The 19990-nt window shown below is 37.5% G+C and overlaps 2 protein-coding genes across 2 annotated transcripts in view; both read right to left on the reverse strand.

Annotated features, from left to right (window-relative positions):
• LOC141761165 (basement membrane-specific heparan sulfate proteoglycan core protein) overlaps positions 1-19990 on the reverse strand; it is a 68461-nt gene that overhangs the window by 35496 nt on the left and 12975 nt on the right. Inside the window, exons 10-14 of the mRNA XM_074624470.1 lie at positions 15701-15970; positions 13953-14210; positions 13247-13510; positions 12852-13118; positions 12350-12652 (exon numbers count right to left, since the gene is read on the reverse strand). Of these exons, the coding sequence (XP_074480571.1) occupies positions 12350-12652; positions 12852-13118; positions 13247-13510; positions 13953-14210; positions 15701-15970 (1362 nt within the window). The remainder of the gene's footprint in view (positions 1-12349; positions 12653-12851; positions 13119-13246; positions 13511-13952; positions 14211-15700; positions 15971-19990) is intronic.
• LOC141761200 (Fc receptor-like protein 4) lies at positions 1462-6702 on the reverse strand. Its single transcript, XM_074624532.1, has 4 exons — positions 6485-6702; positions 4487-4522; positions 4047-4316; positions 1462-1718 (listed from the first exon to the last, which is right to left on the reverse strand). The coding sequence occupies exons 1-4, from the start codon at positions 6519-6521 to the stop codon at positions 1462-1464; spliced, it is 600 nt and encodes a 199-aa protein (XP_074480633.1). The 5' UTR covers positions 6522-6702.

Raw genomic sequence — 19990 nt, forward strand, 5'->3', positions numbered from 1 at the left:
TTAATCAGCCAACAACATCATTCTATTTTAGAGAGTAATACTCAACATTTGACCTGATGCTGGTGTGTGGGAAAATGTCACCACAACAAGTACATTTCATCCATTGTGCAATAATGGAAAAGTCAAAACAGACCTACCTCCAGACCAGACAAACGTAGGTTTACTGTAGTCAGAGTGAAACACTGGATCTCCTCTTCCAGCTCTGCAGTAATATCCTGCTGTGTGCGTCTGTCCATGAACGATGTAGGAATCCTGTTCAGTCCCATTGGTGCTGCCAGGTAGCAGATCATAACTGTAGTAGTAGTAGTCTGCTGGTTTGTGAACAGCCTTATACCAGTAGAACCTCCATCCTGCAGACGGATCTCTTACATTGCAGTTCAGAGTGACAGAGTCTCCAGGACTCAGCCATAATGGAGACACAGTGAGGACAGGCTGAGGTTTCTCTGTAAGAAAGGGATTTCACAGAATGAAGACATGTTGTGATGGATCATTGGTAGTTTACATGCACTGCTTGTGTCATAGTAACTTTTTTTGCCAAAAATTCAATCAGTGTGACTGTAAAATAAAGGATTCCTCAAAGTCTTTCTTGTAAGGGAATCAGGGATAAACTAATTATGGATTTAAACAAGTAAACAACGATTAATGGCAAATACATACACCTTTTATTTGAAAATAATAAAAAGTGCAATTTTAGGACCTGCTGATTCAGTTCTCAAGATACAAGGCAGTGCAATATTTAACAAAAAATAAAATAAACCAGCTTCTATTCAAGTTAAATGAACAGTGGTTTAATCTGCTGCTTCTGTTCTCATTTTCAATATAAACAGTAGAGCAATAATACAGTGATCAACGCTTATAGTGATCAATCAGCTTGGAACAGAATCAGTCCTATACAAACGCTTTTTAAATAATTTGCTTATAGTGATCAAGTAGACCACCTACAGTGTTCATTTGGGATCTTTTCATAAATGAAAACATGCTTTCCCGCTGGATAGGTGAGGCTGATGCTGCCTGCACATTGATATCATAACGGGAAAAAGGTAATTTTCTCTGAATAAAAAATTAGTGCGCACGTGGAAAGGGTGAGTCGCCCTCGTCAAGTGGATTGATAACACCTCGTCAGGTAACGCATCTAAAGTGAAACTCTGCCGACCGGCTCCTCTGCACCGCAACGCCAGCAGCTCATGCAGACCGGTGCCCGTCTCCCTCCACGCCGCTACCGGGTGAGAAAGTGAGGAGTCTCGGCAAAGGGGCGCCGTTCATCTGCATCTTCGTTTAACATTTCTTTACTAATAAAAGTGCTAAAAGATACAAACACACTGTGAAAATGAATGATATTTTAACACAGCCTTCTCTTGTTTCCCTTTGTTAAGTGTTTAGTGTCTCGAAGATAGTTCAGAGAAATCATCACTCTGCTTCACTCTGGGAATGCTACATGTCTGCTGCTCCTTAGTATGAAAACTACTTACGTTTCAGTTTTATTGGATCCGATTCTTCGTCCTCATCAAATTTACACGTGTAAGAACTCCCATCTGACATTATTTGAACTGTGTTTTTTGATATCATCGGTGACTGATGGTTTGTGTCAATTTCCATAGGCGATCCGTCTTTGTGGAAGGCAGCATTCTTCTTTGTCTGATTACGATGCCGACAGCGAAGAGTCACTGATTCTCCTTCAAACAAGGTGGATGCAGCAGTTTGTAGGATCACATCTTTGCCTGTGTAACACAGGTCATACCTTGTTTTAGTAAATCAGTTAAATTAAAGGAACATATGACCAAATGTTAAAATGTATCAGTGATCTATGTTCTCAATAGGGCTGTCAATCGATTAAAATATTGAATCACGATTAATCGCAAATTAATCACACATTTTTGTATCTGTTCAAAATGTACCTTAAAGGGAGATTTGTCATGTATTTAATACTCATATCAACATGGGAGTGGGCAAATATGCTGCTTTATGCAAATGTAAGTATATATTTGTTATTAGAGATCAGTTAATAACACAAAACAATGACAGATATTGTCCAGAAACCCTCACAGGTACTGCATTTAGCAATAAAAAATAATATGCTCAAATCATAACATGGCAAACTGCAGCCCAACAGACAACAACAGCTGTCAGTGTGTCAGTGTGATGACTTGACTATGACTTGCCTCAAACTGCATGTGATTATCATAAAGTGGGCATGTCTGTAAAGGGGAGACTCGTGGGTACCCATAGAACCCATTTTCATTCACATATCTTGAGGTCAGAGGTCAAAGGACCCCTTTGAAAATGGCCATGCCAGTTTTTCCCCCAAAATTTAGCGAAAGTTTGGAGCGTTATTTAACCTCCTTCTCAGGAGGCTAGTATGACATGGTTGAAACCGATGGATTCATTAGGTTTTCTTGGTGATGATCCCAGTATCTTCTGTTTCTAGCTTTAAAACTGAGCCCTCTACAACCTAAAAATCACAAGTTGTGTTAATGCTTTAAAGAAATTAGTGGCGTTAAAACAAATTTGCGTTAACGTGTTATTATTGCGTTAACTTTAACAGCCCTAGTTTTTAACATAATTAGAATTCAACATTACGTTGGAGACAGACGAAGTTGCCAAAGTCACTTTCTGAAATAAATAGTGACTCTCATGGTTCATTAAGTAATGAATGAGTACATTTCCCCTGGAGGAGGCTTCATACAGGGTGATCATATCAACGTGGCTCATAGGGGTGTAACGATACTTCTTTACAACGATACGATAAGTATCAATTTCTATGATCCCGATAAAATTTCAAGGACGATATTTGGCTCATCCAGAGCAATACAATACGATTCAATGATTTGAAATCGATATAGTAACTTTTTTTGCCAAAAATTCAATCAGTGTGACTGAAATAAATAGCTGATACGGGACAGTGCAGCTCAGGATTCCTCAAAGTTTTTCTTGTAAGGGAATCAGGGATAATTGAATTATGGATATAAACAACGATTAATGGCAAATACATACACCTTTTATTTGAAAATTATAAAAAAGTGCAACTTCAGGACCTGCTGATTCAGTTCTCAAGATACAAGGCAGTGCAATATTTAACAAAAATAGAATAAACCAGCTTCTATTCAAGTTAAATGAACAGTGGTTTAATCTGCTTCTTCTGTTCTCATTTTCAATATAAACAGTAGAGCAATAATACAGTGATCAACGCTGATAGTGATCAATCAGCTTGGAACAGAATCAGTCCTATACAAACGCTGTTTAAATCATTTGCTTATAGTAATGAAGTAGTCCGCTTACAGAGATCATCTGGGATCTTTTCATACATGAAAACTCATGTAAAAACATTTTTAAAACTATGTTAGACTAGCGTTAGTTGAATTTCTGTTTTGTTTTTTACTTTACTCGCGTGATGCTTTGCCTCGCGGACCGTCTGCTTTCCGGCTGGATACGTGAGGCTGATGCTGCGTGATGCACATTGATATCATAACGGGTAAAGGGTCATTTTCTCTGAATAAAACACAAATGCGCACGGGGAAAGCACCCTGTGGGTGAAGCCGCCCTCATCAAGTGGATTGATAACACTTTGTCACGTAAACTCTGCCGACCGGCTCCTCTGCACCGCAACGCCAGCAGCTCATGCAGACCGGTGCCCGTCTCCCTCCACGCCGCTACCGGGTGAGAGAGCGAGGAGTCTCTGCAAAGAGGCGCCGTTCATCTGCATGCACGCTCACGCTGCAGAGCCGGCAATCTGGCGCATGTCGATGACGTTTAACGTTTAACATTTCTTTACAAATAAAAGTGCTAAATACATCCATGTAACGTTTGTGGTGCCTAAATACAAATTCTTAGTATCGATACAATCGATTATTTAACTTGCAAATGGATTTTAGATCGATATACGTCCCCTGTGAAGGATAACTTGCCGAGTACCTATCGATGTAGTTGGATCGTAGGAATATAAATCGATACATCGATGTAGTAGATGAATCATTACACCCCTAGTGGCTCATAAATGAATAAGTGCTTTTAGTGAACTTGGTCATGATGGTAAAACTTTGATCACTTACCTGATACAGTTAGAGAGACTTTATTACTTTCTCTTTTAACATCTGGTTGACTCTTGAGATTACCACGGCACTGGTATTCACCACTGTTTCCTGTATATAGAGGTTGTAATGTATATCTCTTATGTGGGTTGTAGTGGAGAAATTCACGACCATCCTTCATGAATCTGTAATACCAATCGGTCTCTTTTCCTTCCCTCATGTCACATATGACGGTAACAGACTCTCCGGTAAAGAAAGTGGACCAGTTTGGCTCAATGGTCAGCACAGCATCTAGAAACCAACACAAGATGCAGAGAGTGAAATGTGTTTTCGTTTTTGTCAATGTATTTATCGTACATTAACAAAACAGAGCACACAGAAATTGGATGTGGTGAAGAGTGATACAGTTGGTTGAGATTTGTCTTGAGTGAATATATAAAACAAGACAATTGTATAATTACCTTGAGCGTGTCCACAGTGGAGGAGGATATTAAGAGCTAAAATAAAATTAGAAACTTTATCAGAGATTATCAAACTGACAGAAACAAATCAAATAATAATAATAATAATTCACATTCAAACAGAAATATAAAATCAACAGAGAAAACTTTATGGTAGGGCTGTCAAAGTTAACGCGATAATGATGCATTAACGCAAATTCATTTTAACGCCACTAATTTCTTTAACTTATTAATGCAACTTGTGATTTTTGGGTTGTAGGGGGCTCAGTTTTAAAGCTAAAAGATACTGGCATCATATGAAACTAGAAAACAAATCTAAGGAATCTATTTGTATCAACTATGTCATACTAGCTTGTCATGAAGGAGGTTAAATAACGCTACAAAGTTACATTAATTGTTGGCGGGGAAAAACTGGCATGACCATTTTCAAAGGGGTCCCTTGACCTCTGACCTCAAGATATGTAAATGAAAATGGAATAATATGTATGAATTTTGAAAATGGGAGTAGTTCCCCTTTAAAGGAACAGTGTGCAGCATTTAGGGGGAGCTATTAACAAAAATGAAATATAATATTCATAACCATGTTTTCATTAGTGTTTAATCATCTGAAACCGTTGCTCCCAAAGTAGTGTTATTATGGTAAGGATGGCCTCTGAGCATGGCGAACGGCATTACAACAGTTTTGCACTCTGTGTCTCACGTTACCGCAGTCTTAGAAAGGGAGAAGTGAACGGAGGCGTACTCAGTTGGTTGCAATCTGCAAACACAACATTAGATGTTACTAAATCCTACACACTACAGTTACTGTATCTTTAGTTTCCTCAAATTGTTTTTAAACATGTTCAAAATTTTAAACACAAATGTAACAGAACACAAGATCAGATGCTCAAAAATGCTCATCATAGAAACCCCTGAAACAAACTATTCTGTGAGTTTGCCCGGGTGCGTAACTGATGTCAATTAGAGTTAGAGCAGTAACAAGCCAATACACTGCTGGACAGCGTGAGTTACATAAACTTAACTTCAGTTCCTCTTCACACATACAGAGAAGTGTTGCAGTGATGGAGACATTCAGAGTGTTGTCATCACAGTAATAAGTTCTCACTCTACAGTTGGGAAGAATGCTGGGTACCAAAAAGTTTTTGAGGCAGCAGAAACTGATAAAAACAAGTTTACAGCATGCTGTATGTCTCTAGTTCACAATCTGCATCATTTAGTATATAAAGAATAGGGCTGTAAAAGTTAAAAAAATAACAACATGTTAATGCAAATTTGTTTTAATGCCACTAATTTCTTTAATGCATTAATGCAAACGATCTTTCGGAGGTTGTAGTGGGCTCAGTTTTAAAGCTTGAATAAAGATACTGGTCATACTGCGGCGTAGATTGTCGCAAAAGAAGCTAAATAACGCTCCAATCCTGCGCTACATTTTGGTGAGGATAATCTGGCCCGGCCATTTTCAAAGAGGTCCGTTGACCTCTGACCTCAAGATATGTGAATGAAAATGGGTTCTATGGGTACCCACGAGTCTCCCCTTTACAGACATGATAATCACATGCAGTTTTGGACAAGTCATAGTCAAGTCAGCACACTGACACACTGACAGCTGTTGTTGCCGGTTGGGCTTGAGTTTGCCATGTTGTGGTTTGAGCATATTTTTATACTAAATGCAGTACCTGTGAGGGTTTCTGGATAATATTTGTCACGGTTTGTGTTGTTAATTGATTTCCAATAATAAATATATACATACATGTGCATAAAGCAAGCATAGTTTTTTTCACTCCAATGTTGATAAGACTATTAAATACTTGACAGATCTCCCTTTAAGGTACATTTTGAACAGATAAAAGATGTGACCGTGATTAACTATGGAATATCATGCGATTAATCACGATTAAATATTTGAATCGATTGACAGCCCTAAATATATCCTAACCTCAGGCATTTAAAAAGTTTTATCAATGGCAACAAAACAGAAAAAGTCACTGATGTACTCACAGAAAAGCCCCAGCATGCAGAGCAAAGTGTGTCCCATCCTCACCTCCAGCACTGACACTGTTACTGTGCCTCTGAGAAATGCTTCTACTTTGTGTATCGTAAAGCATGAAAAGGTAGCTTTGGGGCGTTTTCTTTAACTTCCTCTCTGAGTCTGTGCTTCCTATCTTTTACACAAAGCTCACATAACTAGACTGGGTTTGACCACAGCATAATTTGTGCAATCCACATCATCTCAGGTTCTGCTGTGTTCCAAAATGGGAAGTCATCTTCATCTTTAAAAGTAATTTTTACACCAAAAGCTCTGATAATACAGTGAATTTGGATTATAGTAGATAGTTCATTATATCATTTCCATTATTGCTCTTTTGTGATATGTGAACAAAACACCACTGTGATAGATATTATACAATGCAAAATATCCAACAATTATTTATTATGATAATTATTTACTACTTAATGCAATCCTAACCCTGCATGCCGTCTGCAGTGGCTGGGCAGGAAGTGTAAGTTTGTCAAAATGTCAATGTGGTCAAACCCAGCGAAGTGGTGTGAGGGCTTAACTCAGAAAAAGTCACTGATGTACTCACAGAAAAGCCTCAGCACGCAGAGCAAAGTGTGTCCATCCTCAGCTCCTGCACTGACACTGTTACTCTGCTTCTGAGAAATGCTTCTACTTTGTGTATCATTTTGTGTATTATGTGCTCCTGCAACCATGTGTCATGTCACGTGTACGTATCTTTGTAAGCATGTACAGAACATCCTGTTTGTGTCTCTAACACCCTCCTGAGTAAATGTGATATGATAAGTGGTCCCATAATAACCTTTCAGCATATTGTAATTCAAGTGTTCTGAGAGAAAACTAGATTTCTGCACCTCCTCATGGCTCTGTTTTCAGGCTTTAAAAAATCTAGCCCGTGACGGGAGACTTTGGCCAATCACAGGTCATTTCAGAGAGAGAGCGTTCCTATTGGCTGTTCATTCAACGGAAGCAGCTGTCAATCACTCACGAACTCCGATCAAACGGTCAAACAAGGGAGCGCTGATCAATTATGAATCAATATGTTGTTACTGTAATGCCTATTTCTCATCTCAAATGTTTTCAGAATCATCTTGTAGTGTACTGTTCAGCTGTAAAATGATAAGGTTTGTGACCCGGCCGTCATGTTGGGATCAGTTGAGGAGATACCAAGCACCGTCCACCAGCCTGGGCAAACTTTCTCAGTGTGTATGTTTTACAGTTATATAATGTATTGTAATATGGAATATGGCCACAGCTAAGTCTCTCCATACCTCTAGCCCAATGCATGCTGGGAAAGGCTCCACTCTGAAGAGCAGTAAGCAGATAAAGACATAAATATGAAGTTAATTGTATTATCTTGCTTATTGTTGGTAATCTAATAAACATAATCATCATTATCGTTCTGTCAGAGTACGCAATATATTCCTGGTCACATTTTTTCTGTTATTAATTATGAAGTGTATTACATTAAATAAGTATCAAATGCATGTTTATATGCAGTACAGTATACGTACTGAATGTGTGTATATATGTATATGTTTGATATTCAGTATTTACATGCATTTTCTGTGCCATCAAATAACAAATGAACGTCGACTTACACTTGTTTTGTGACAGAGGAAGGAAGAAGAGGTCAAAATGTATAAAAGCCGGAACCCAAATTGGTGTTAAAACATACTTGTTTTTTGTCTCATGTGCATAAGTTTCAGATTCCTGCCAGCTGAAACAGTTTCTCAGAAGCAGAGTCCGAGTGTCAGTGCTGGACGGGACGCACTTTGCTCGGTGTGCTGAGGTTATTCTGTGAGTACATGTGAATCTTTCTGTGTTTGAATGGTAAAGATTAAGTAAAAATGTTGTAGTGAGCACAAAGCATCAGTAGTTTGTCAAGTTATTTTTTTGTTTCTCTCTAGTTTACAATTGTTGAAAATTTTAGATTTTATCTAAAATCAGTTTTTAGAGAAAGAAATGACAATTAGAAACTCTGCTGACAGCTTTGTGCTGGAAGTTTATTGATGCATAAAATGGTCAAACATAAAAAAAACATACTAAATTCATCCAGGTGAAACTAAAATACATACAGTATCAATCAAACGATTTTTAAAAAAGACAGACGGAAATTTGATATGTTGTCTGATAACAGATTAAATGTTATAAATGTGTAAAGCTTTTTCATCAAAAATGAAAGAGATGCTGATTTTATAGCTGAACTATCACCAAGGTACTGAAACTCAAATATTTCAAACAAGTTCTTTTTGCTGATTTTTGAACCAGCCAGTATTAAAAAACAAAATTACGTTAATCTGTACCGACGAAGAAATACAGGACATAAACACTAAATACATTTAATTATTATATGTAATAATCTGTAGTCTTGTACCAAGTACAACAAAATATCAAAGCCATATGATGCATTTCCTTTAAATGATCTGCTACTAGGTTAACTGTACAAAATACTGGCTTAAAGGAAAGCAGAAGTGCAAACAATAATTACACAAAAGCTGCAAATACTGTTTAAACAAGGATGTGGTTTTTCATGTTGTCATCTATTTCCATTGGTTTTGTTCATACAGATGTCTTCATTGATCTGGAAGAAAAACAATTTAGGGTTATGTAAGAATTAAATGTGCTTTATGACATTTTACTCATGTCACTGAGTGTTTTTGAATACAAATATCTATGGTGGTGTCAATAGTGTCAGGCAGGCAGCACAACGCAAAATAAAACTGTCATTATATAGAATATTTATATGTAGTACAAAGTATTTTGTACTTGACTGTACCTGCAGCTGATCTTGTCGTCACATTTGTGTAAACGCTCTCCTCTGGTTCATTATTCTCCCCTGTTGGAAGGATCAGATGAATGCATGACAAGACAATTATCTACTTTATTTAAGTACAAAAGCATCTCAACTATTGTACTTCTCACTACATGAAATAAAGCACTCACCTTTCTTAGCAATCAATGATTTAAGCTCAGTCAAAGAACATATGACATCACTGGATTCACTTAAAATATAGACATTTTTAAACTTAATGGATTATCAATCAATCACTTAAACTATTTATCATAGTATTTCAAACTGCTCCATGTTAAACACAAAGTATATACAGTACCACTTTCAGGTTCTGCAGCGCCTTGGATTGTTTCATAGAGACACACATCACCTACAGAGCAGTGAGAATCAAGCCACGGTCATTTTAATCACTTGAATCCAATAATATGAATTCTACTATCTTCTAAAACAGATAACCAGAAATAGAAATGAGTTAACGATAAATGATAAAAATGAATCAGGATTAAGGCTGACCATGGAGAAGAGAAGCATATACTCTGCTTTGAGCTTCATCCTGGTTGATCATGTGGTCTGTAGCAGGACCCTGATTGGTGCTCTGAGACCTGGTGGGCCCAAAACAGGAAGTAAATACAGTGGATTTAATAAGGAACGTGTAATTTACTGCTGTTATGTTCAGAATGAGAGAAGAGAGTGTTGTACAAACCTCTTAAAGCATGAATCTGTAAAAAAGACACAAAAAAAAAACATTTGCTGTTACATGGTTTTGTATTGTAAATTGTTCTATTGTTACTACAGTACATGTAAATACATCAGAATCAGTCTATTATCAGAAGGATAAGATCTCACCTTTTGACTTTCTGTAGTGATACAGAAACAGCAGCAGGACAATAATCAGTAAAACTCCACAAACCAGCCCAACAATCAACAGCACAGGAAATGGAGAGCTCTTTTCAGGCCCGGACGCTGGTACATCTTTAGAATCTACACACAAATACAAATACACTTACACATAAATCATGAATAGATAGTATTAAAACACATACACTCAAATACACTTGCATAAACCCTCGATTAGGGTTGGGTACCGTTTGGATTTTAACAGTTCAGATTCTGGTTTCTTAACGGTTCTTGAATCAGATTATTTGAGGGGGTCATAACAGGTCACATGCTTATTTCATAGAAAATAACTATACAATTCATAGTCATTCAGATTCACAATGCACTTCATAAAGCTTGTGGAACCTGTAAATTAATTTTGTAGAAACTAAATCAAAATCAAACTCACATTTTACTGACATCCAACTCTCTTGTGACGTCCAACTCCGCCGACCTGACTCTTTACCTTTACATTTATAAAAGCCTTCATCTGACTTTGAGACTGCAGTGATAATCAGCTCCCCATTGGTATGATTTTTGATCAGTTTGTCATTTTTAAAGAAATCTACATCATGAAGAACCTTTTCTGTCTTCAGCTTGCAGCCAAGAGTGACAGGATGTCCCTCAGCTACAGGATGGACAGGGCTCACCAGGATAATATCATCGTCTGTGAAAAGATCAAAGAATATGAAGTTTAGGTCAGAAAGATCAGCTGGTGCAGGTTGAACAAGTTGACGTATAATGATGAGAATACATTTGATATTTTTGAATTTATTATACAGATGCATGTAGTAGCTCCCCAAATACCTGGCATTGAATGATGGAAGAGGTGGCACTTTGGTGATGTACATTGTTACAATTATATTGAATACTAAATATATTCAATGTGAACTTTGTGGCAGTGTGCTACAGAATGGTCTACTAACATATTATGATTGTGGGTGTAACTGAGGAGCCAATCTAGAGTCAGATAACTCTACAGCTACCTCGAGTATATAATAAATGATGGATGGATTTTGGCATAAAAACGTCAGTGGGCAATAAAATCCATATGACATTTTCCTATAAACATTACACTGGAACAAACTAAGTTTGTTTAATGGTTTGTTAAAAGAGATATCAAGTTATTCATTTTGAAAATAATTTTGGTTAATACTAGTCACCTACAGATTTCAAACTATATGATAGAAAGTTGAAATACTTCAGAAACAAAAATATGTTAATCAAAACTCACACTGTATAGTGATGTTGACTGCATTGCTGAACTGTCCTGTTTCAGACTCACACCAGTACACTCCACTTATCCAGTAACGGTTTATGGTGCATGTGGATCCAGTCATTGTCCCCCAGATAGTACAGTCTCTCAGGGAGCCAGATTCATAAAACCACATCACTCTCCACTTGGTGGAGTTTCCCTCACAGCTCAGTGACACTAACTCTTTGTCGAAGTGCAGCACTCTGTCAGGACTCACTGTGAGAGACGCTGCCGAACTAGAATCTGAAAAACACACAATGATGGGAAAAACAAAACACAACAAATTAAGATTAAAAAGACCACAATAAAAATAATCCTTTAGGTTTATTGTGGATTTAATAATTTTCATTGTTGAGGCTTAAACGGCTCTGAATTGTCTAACAGTGTAACACAGTGCACATTTATGCAATTAGTGCAGGGATGACATGTATGCAAACTGTACAGGAATCAGCAGTTCAAAGAAGGCATTAATGCAAGCATGCACTAATTGCTTTACTGCTCTCTGGGTGTATAACATCCACTTGAATCCCAAAAAGAAGACGCGAAGAAGAGAGCAAGCAGAAAAGGCGAGAGTATAATTTATGTATATAATGCATTTTGGAGAGAATTGTTAAATAAATAAAGAATCTGTGTTGTTGGTACCATGCCGTTGTTGGTGGGCTGTTAAGATGGACCAGCTATTCTCCTTATAGTGACAGGCCACTCCTCTGAGATTCGCTCAGCTTTTAATTAAATCTTTTTAATTAACTATTATTTATTAACATCCCTAGTCCAGACTAGCAGACGAATCAGCCAACAACATCATTCTATTTTAGAGAGTAATACTCAACATTTGACCTGATGCTGGTGTTTTGGAAAATGTCACCACAATCAGTACATTTCTTTCATTGTGCAATAATGGAAAAGTCAAAACAAACCTACCTCCAGACCAGACAAACTTAGGTTTACTGTAGTCAGAGTGAAACACTGGATCTCCTCTTCCAGCTCTGCAGTAATATCCTGCTGTGTGCGTCTGTCCATGAACGATGTAGGAATCCTGTTCAGTCCCATTGGTGCTGCCAGGTAGCAGATCATAACTGTAGGAGTAGCCTGCTGGTTTGGGAACAGCCTTATACCAGTAGAACCTCCATCCTGCAGATGGATGTTTAATACTGCAGTTCAGAGTTACTGAGTCTCCAGGACTCAGCCATAATGGAGACACAGTGAGGACAGGCTGAGGTCTATCTGTAAGAAAGGGATTTCACAGAATGACACATGTTGTGATGGATCGTTGGTAGTTTACATGCACTGTTTGTGTCCTACATATTTTTTCTCCAAATGTGTAATACAGGTGTGAAGGTGTACTTTCCACTGCCTTCAAATATATTAACCAAACTAACATTTAAAATATTTTGTTTACATTCAGATAAAAATGATGACTTACAGGAAGATACTCTCAAAGTGAAAGTGTTACTCCACTCTGTTGAAGACTTTTCACTTTTCATTGTGCCCTTACAGCTGTAGTATCCACTGTGTGATGGTCTAATCATGTGTTCACTTGGATTTTGAGGTGTGTATGAGTTGGGTGTTAACCATTCATACTCCCACTCAGCGTCTCCTCCGTCCTCAATTTCACATGTGAGAGTGATCGTCTCTCCAGAGTATATCTCAGGCCAGTTGGGTTGCGGGATCACAACAGCCCTGTTAGTGACTGTTCATGATTCAACAGGCCCCAAATAGAAAAGACAGAAAAGGTTAAACATCAATTTTTGGGGGGTTAGTCTTAAATCTTATTCATAAGTACTCTATGAATTATCAACAAGCCAATTTTTTTCTTACCGACTGGATCACTGTACTCTGTGTAGTAAACAGGATCTCCTCTTCCTCCTCTGCACCTGTAGAGTCCTCCTTGTGGGACACGGATTTGTCCATTTGAGAGGAGATCATCATCTTGTGTGGTCAGGGGTTCAGAGGTTTTGTTGCCTCTGTACCAGAAGTATTTCCAACCAGATGATGATGACGGTCTCACAGAGCAGGTCAAGGTCACATTGACCCCTGCTAGAATGTCTCTCCTGTCAGCGCTCAGTTGGGCCTTTGGTTTTGCTGTTTAATTTAAAACAAACACATAAAAAAGGTCATTATTGTCCCTGTGAATTAGTCCAGTTTGAAAGATAATTAAAATGAATAATATAATCTCATCCAGCATTCTTGGTGCTACAGATAATTGTAGATAATAATATGGAAAATAACTAAATCACTGTTTTAAATGTATATATTATTAAGGTATAGTAAACTCATGAAGATCAATAGAAACTATGCTCATGTTTCACACTTATTAACCACTGAAGTTGTTGTTTAAGTTAACCTAACATGGATTAAAGTGAGTACAAACACACTGTGAAAATGAATGATATTTTAACACAGCCTTCTCTTGTTTCCCTTTGTTAAGTGTTTAGTGTCTCTAAGATAGTTCAGAGAAATCATCACTCTGCTTCACTCTGGGAATGCTACATGTCTGCTGCTCCTTAGTATGAAAACTACTTAAGTTCCATTCTCAGTTTTATTGGATCCGATTCTTCGTCCTCATCAAATTTACACGTATAAGAACTCCCATCTGACATTAGTTGAACTGTGTTATTTGATATCATCGGTGATTGATGGTTTGTGTCAATTTCAATAGGCGATCCGTCTTTGTAGAAGGCAGCATTCTTCTTCTTTGTCTGATTACGATGCCGACAGCGAAGAGTCACTGATTCTCCTTCAAACAAGGTGGATGCAGGAGTTTGTAGGATCACATCTTTGACTGTGTAACACAGGTCATACCTTGTTTTAGTAAATCAGTTAAATTAAAGGAACATTATGACCAATTGTTAAAATGTATCAGTGATCTATGTTCTTAATAGGGCTGTCAATCCATTAAAATATTGAATCGCAATTAGTTGCATGATTGTCCATAGTTAATCGCAAATTAATCGCACACACATATTTTTAATCTGTTCAAAATGTACCTTAAAGGGAGATCTGTCAAGTATTTAATACTCTTATCAACATGGGAGTGGGCATATATGCTTGTTTTATGAAAATGTATGTATATATTTATTATTAGAAATAAATTAATAACACAAAACAATGACAAATATTGTCCAGAAACCCTCACAGGTACTGCATTTAGCATAAAAAATATGCTCAAATCATAACATGGCAAACTGCAGCCCAACAGGCAACAACAGCTGTCAGTGTGTCAGTGTGCTGATTTGACTATGACTTGCCTCAAACTGCACGTGATTCAGTTCTCAAGATACAAGGCAGTGCAATATTTAACAAAAAATAGAATAAACCAGCTTCTATTCAAGTTAAATGAACAGTGGTTTAATCTGCTGCTTCTGTTCTCATTTTCAATATAAACTGTAGAGCAATAATACAGTGATCAACGCTGATAGTGATCAATCAGCTTGGAACAGAATCAGTCCTATACAAACGCTGTTTAAATCATTTGCTTATAGTAATGAAGTAGTCCGCTTACAGAGATCATCTGGGATCTTTTCATACATGAAAACTCATGTAAAAACATTTTTAAAACTATGTTAGACTAGCGTTAGTTGAATTTCTGTTTTGTTTTTTACTTTACTCGCGTGATGCTTTGCCTCGCGGACCGTCTGCTTTCCGGCTGGATACGTGAGGCTGATGCTGCGTGATGCACATTGATATCATAACGGGTAAAGGGTCATTTTCTCTGAATAAAACACAAATGCGCACGGGGAAAGCACCCTGTGGGTGAAGCCGCCCTCGTCAAGTGGATTGATAACACTTTGTCACGTAAACTCTGCTGACCGGCTCCTCTGCATCGCAACGCCAGCAGCTCATGCAGACCGGTGCCCGTCTCCCTCCACGCCGCTACCGGGTGAGAGAGCGAGGAGTCTCGGCAAAGAGGCGCCGTTCATCTGCATGCACGCTCACGCTGCAGAGCCGGCAATCTGGCGCATGTCGATGACGTTTAACGTTTAACATTTCTTTACAAATAAAAGTGCTAAATACATCCATGTAACGTTTGTGGTGCCTAAATACAAATTCTTAGTATCGATACAATCGATTATTTAACTTGCAAATGGATTTTAGATCGATATACGTCCCCCGTGAAGGACAACTTGCCGAGTACCTATCGATGTAGTTGGATCGTAGGAATATAAATCGATACATCGATGTAGTAGATGAATCGTAACACCCCTAGTGGCTCATAAATGAATAAGTGCTTTTAGTGAACTTGGTCATGATGGTAAAACTTTGATCACTTACCTGATACAGTTAGAGAGACTTTATTACTTTCTTTTCTAGAATCTGGTTGACTCTTGAGAGAACCACGGCACTGGTATTCACCACTGTCTCCTGTATCTAGAGGTTGTAATGTATATCTCTTATCTGAGTTGAAGGGGAGAAATTCATGACCATCCTTCCAGATTGCGTACGACCAATCGGTGTCTTTTCTGTCCCTCATGTCACATATGAAGGTAACAGACTCTCTGGTAAAGAAAGTGGACCAGTTTGGCTCAATGGTCAGCACAGCATCTAGAAACCAACACAAGATAGAGTGAAATGTGTTTTCCTTTTTTGTCAATGTATTTATCGTACATTAACAAAACAGAGCACACAGAAATAGGATGTGGTGAAGAGTGATACAGTTGGTGGAGATTCGTCTTGAGTGAATATATAAAACAAGACAATTGTATAATTACCTTGAGCGTGTCCACAGTGGAGGAGGATATTAAGAGCTAAAATAAAATTAGAAACTTTATCAGAGATTATCAAACTGACAGAAACAAATCAAATAATAATAATAATAATAATTCACATTCAAACAGAAATATAAAATCAACAGAGAAAACTTTATGGTAGGGCTGTCAAAGTTAACGCGATAATGATGCATTAACGCAAATTCATTTTAACGCCACTAATTTCTTTAACTTATTAATGCAACTTGTGATTTTTGGGTTGTAGGGGGCTCAGTTTTAAAGCTAAAACATACTGGCATCATATGAAACTAGAAAACAAATCTAAGGAATCTATTTGTATCAACTATGTCATACTAGCTTGTCATGAAGGAGGTTAAATAACGCTACAAAGTTATGTTAATTGTTGGAGAGGAAAAACTGGCATGACCATTTTCAAAGGGGTCCCTTGACCTCTAACCTCAAGATATGTAAATGAAAATGGAATAACATGGATGAATTTTGAAAATGGGAGTAGTTCTCCTTTAAAGGAACAGTGTGTCATTAGTGTTAAATCATCTGAAACCGTTGCTCATAAAGTAGTGTTATTACTGTAAGGATGGCCTCTGAGCATTGCGAACGGCATTACAACAGTTTTGAACTCTGTGTCTCACGTTACCACAGTCTTGGAAAGGGAGGAGTGAACGGAGGCGTACTCAGTTGGTTGCAATCTGCAAACACAACATTAGATGTTACTAAATCCTACACACTGTCCCTTTAAAGCTCAAACCTGTAATTTAATGTTTGTCTGATATTTGAATAGCATAGAAAGCAATCCAGTTGTCTTGTTGCTGATAAGACTGCTTAAACATGAATAAAGTGTTTTAATGTTGTCATCGGTGCCTCTCTTGTTTTGTTTATGATGCACTTCTCTTCATGGACCGAGAACAAAATCACAACAAATAAGAAATATGAGGATGTAAGCACTCTATTTCACATTTTACATAATTTATATTTCATACAGTGTATTTCATAAAGCAGCATTGATAATATTTTATCATCAAGGTTGTTTACAGTTAACCCCTGAATGAACAGTTACTGTATCTTTAGTTTCCTCAAATTGTTTTTAAACAAGTCCGAAATTTTAAACACAAATGCAACAGAACGCAAGATCAGATGCTCATAAATGCTGATCATAGAAACCCCTGAAACAAACTATTCTGCGAGTTTGCCCAGGTGTGTAACTGATGTCAATTAGAGTTAGAGCAGTAACAAGCCAATACACTGCTTGTCAGCGTGAGTTGACATAAACTAAACTTCAGTTCCTCTTCAGACATACAGAGAAGTGTTGCGGTGATGGCCACATTCAGAGTGTTGTCATCACAGTAATAAGTTCTCACTCTACAGTTGGGAATAATGCTGGGTACCAAAAAGTTTTTGAGGCAGCAGAAACTGATAAAAACAAGTTTACAGCATGCTGTATGTCTCTAGTTCACAATCTGCATCATTTAGTATATAAAGAATAGGGCTGTAAAAGTTAACGCGATAATAACATGTTAATGCAAATTCATTTTAATGCCACTAATTTTTTTAACAAATTAACGCAAAACATCTTTCGGAGGTTGTAGTGGGCTCAGTTTTAAAGCTTGAATAAAGATACTGGTCATACTGCGGCATGGATTGTCGCAAAAGAAGGAAAAGAACGCTCCAACCCTGCGCTACATTTTGGCGAGGATAAACTGGCAAGGACATTTTCAAAGGGGTCCCTTGACCTCTGACCTCAAGATATGTGAATGAAAACGGGTTCTATTGGTACCCACGAGTCTCCCCTTTATAGACATGCCCACTTTATGATAATCATATGAAGTTTTGGGGCAAGTCATAGTCAAGTCAGCACAATGACACACTGACAGCTGTTGTTGCCTGTTGGGCTGCAGTTTGCCATGTTATGATTTGAGCATATTTTTATACTAAATGCAGTACCTGTGAGGGTTTCTGGACAATATTTGTCATTGTTTTGTGTTGGTTATTGATTTCCAATAATAAATATATACATACATGTGCATAAATCAAGCATAGTTTTTTCACTCCTATGTTGATAAGACTATTAAATACTTGACAGATCTCCCTTTAAGGTACATTTTGAACAGATAAAAGATGTGACCGTGATTAACTATGGACAATCATACAATTAATTACGATTAAATATTTGAATCGATTGACAGCCCTAAATATATCCTAACCTCAGGCATTTAAAAAGTTTTATCAATGGCAACAAAACAGAAAAAGTCACTGATGTACTCACAGAAAAGCCCCAGCACGCAGAGCAAAGTGTGTCCCATCCTCACCTCCAGCACTGACACTGTTACTGTGCCTCTGAGAAATGCTTCTACTTTGTGTATCGTAAAGCATGAAAATGTAGCTTTGGGGCGTTTTCTTTAACTTCCTCTCTGAGTCTGTGCTTCCTATCTTTTACACAAAGCTCACATAACTAGACTGGGTTTGACATCTTATTTAATATTGTATTCTTTTTTTATTGCAAACACTTTCATATCATGATCATTTTAAACATGATGATCCAGTGGAGAGCTCTGACTATTATAATTACAAGTAATCATTAGTTACAAACATTAATGCATAACCCTAGATGTTATACGAATTTAATTAAAACTACATATGTCTCTCCTCATGTATAATGTATTTCCCTGAGTGTCATTCTGATTAAAATATTGTCATACCATTAATTTATATGTAAAAAAAACATGGAAGTGGAATAATATGCTTTCTTTATCCAAATATCCAAATGTATGTATATATGTATTATTAGAAATCAATTAACAACAAAAAACAACGACAAATATTGTCCAGAAACCCTCACAGGTACTGCATTTAGCATAAAAAATACGCTCAAATCATAACATGGCAAACTGCAGCCCAACAGGCAACAACAGCTGTCAGTGTGTCAGTGTGCTGACTTGACTATGACTTGCCCCAAACTGCATGTGATTATCATAAAGTGGGCATGTCTGTAAAGGGGAGACTCGTGGGTACCTAAAGAAACCATTTTCATTCACATATCTTGAGGTCAGAGGTCAAGGGACCCCTTTTGAAAATGGCCATGCAAGTTCTCGCCAATATGGAGTGTTATTTAGCTTCTTTTGCAACAAGCTGCGTCGTAGTATGACATGATTAGTACCAATGGATTCCTTAAGTTTTTAGGTTCATATGATAGCAGTATCTTCACTCTATCTTCAAAACTGAGCCCACTACAACCTCCGAAAGATCGTTTGCATTAATGCGTTAAAGGAATTAGTAGCATTGAAACAAATTTGCGTTAACGTGTTATTATCGAGTTAACTTTGACAGCCCTATTCTTTATATACTAAATCATGCAGATTGTGAACTAGAGACATACAGCATACTGTAAACTTGTTTTTGTCAGTTTCTGCCACCTCAAAACCCTTTTGGTACCCAGCATTCTTCACAACTGTAGTGTGAAAACTTTTTACTGTGATGTCAACTGTCTAAATTTGTCCATCCCCGCAACACATCTCTGTAAGTGTGAAGAGGAAGTGAGTTTATGTCCGCTCACGCTGACCAGCAGTGTATTGGCTCGTTGCTTCTCTAACACGCGAGCAAACTCGCACGCACAATAGTTTGTTTCAGGGGTTTTTATGATCATTATCTGATCTTGCGTTCTGTTTTATTTGTGTCTCAAATTTCAAACTTCTTTAAAAACAATTTGAGGAAACTAAAGATACAGTAACTGTTCATTCAGGGGTCTAACTGTAAACAACCTTGATGATAATGTACTCTCAATGCTGCTTAATGAAGTACACTGTATGAAATATAAATTATGTTAAATGTGAAATAGAGTGCT

The sequence above is a fragment of the Sebastes fasciatus genome, chromosome 22 (genome assembly GCF_043250625.1).
Source record: "Sebastes fasciatus isolate fSebFas1 chromosome 22, fSebFas1.pri, whole genome shotgun sequence".
In the NCBI taxonomy this organism is placed as follows: Eukaryota; Metazoa; Chordata; class Actinopteri; order Perciformes; family Sebastidae; genus Sebastes; species Sebastes fasciatus.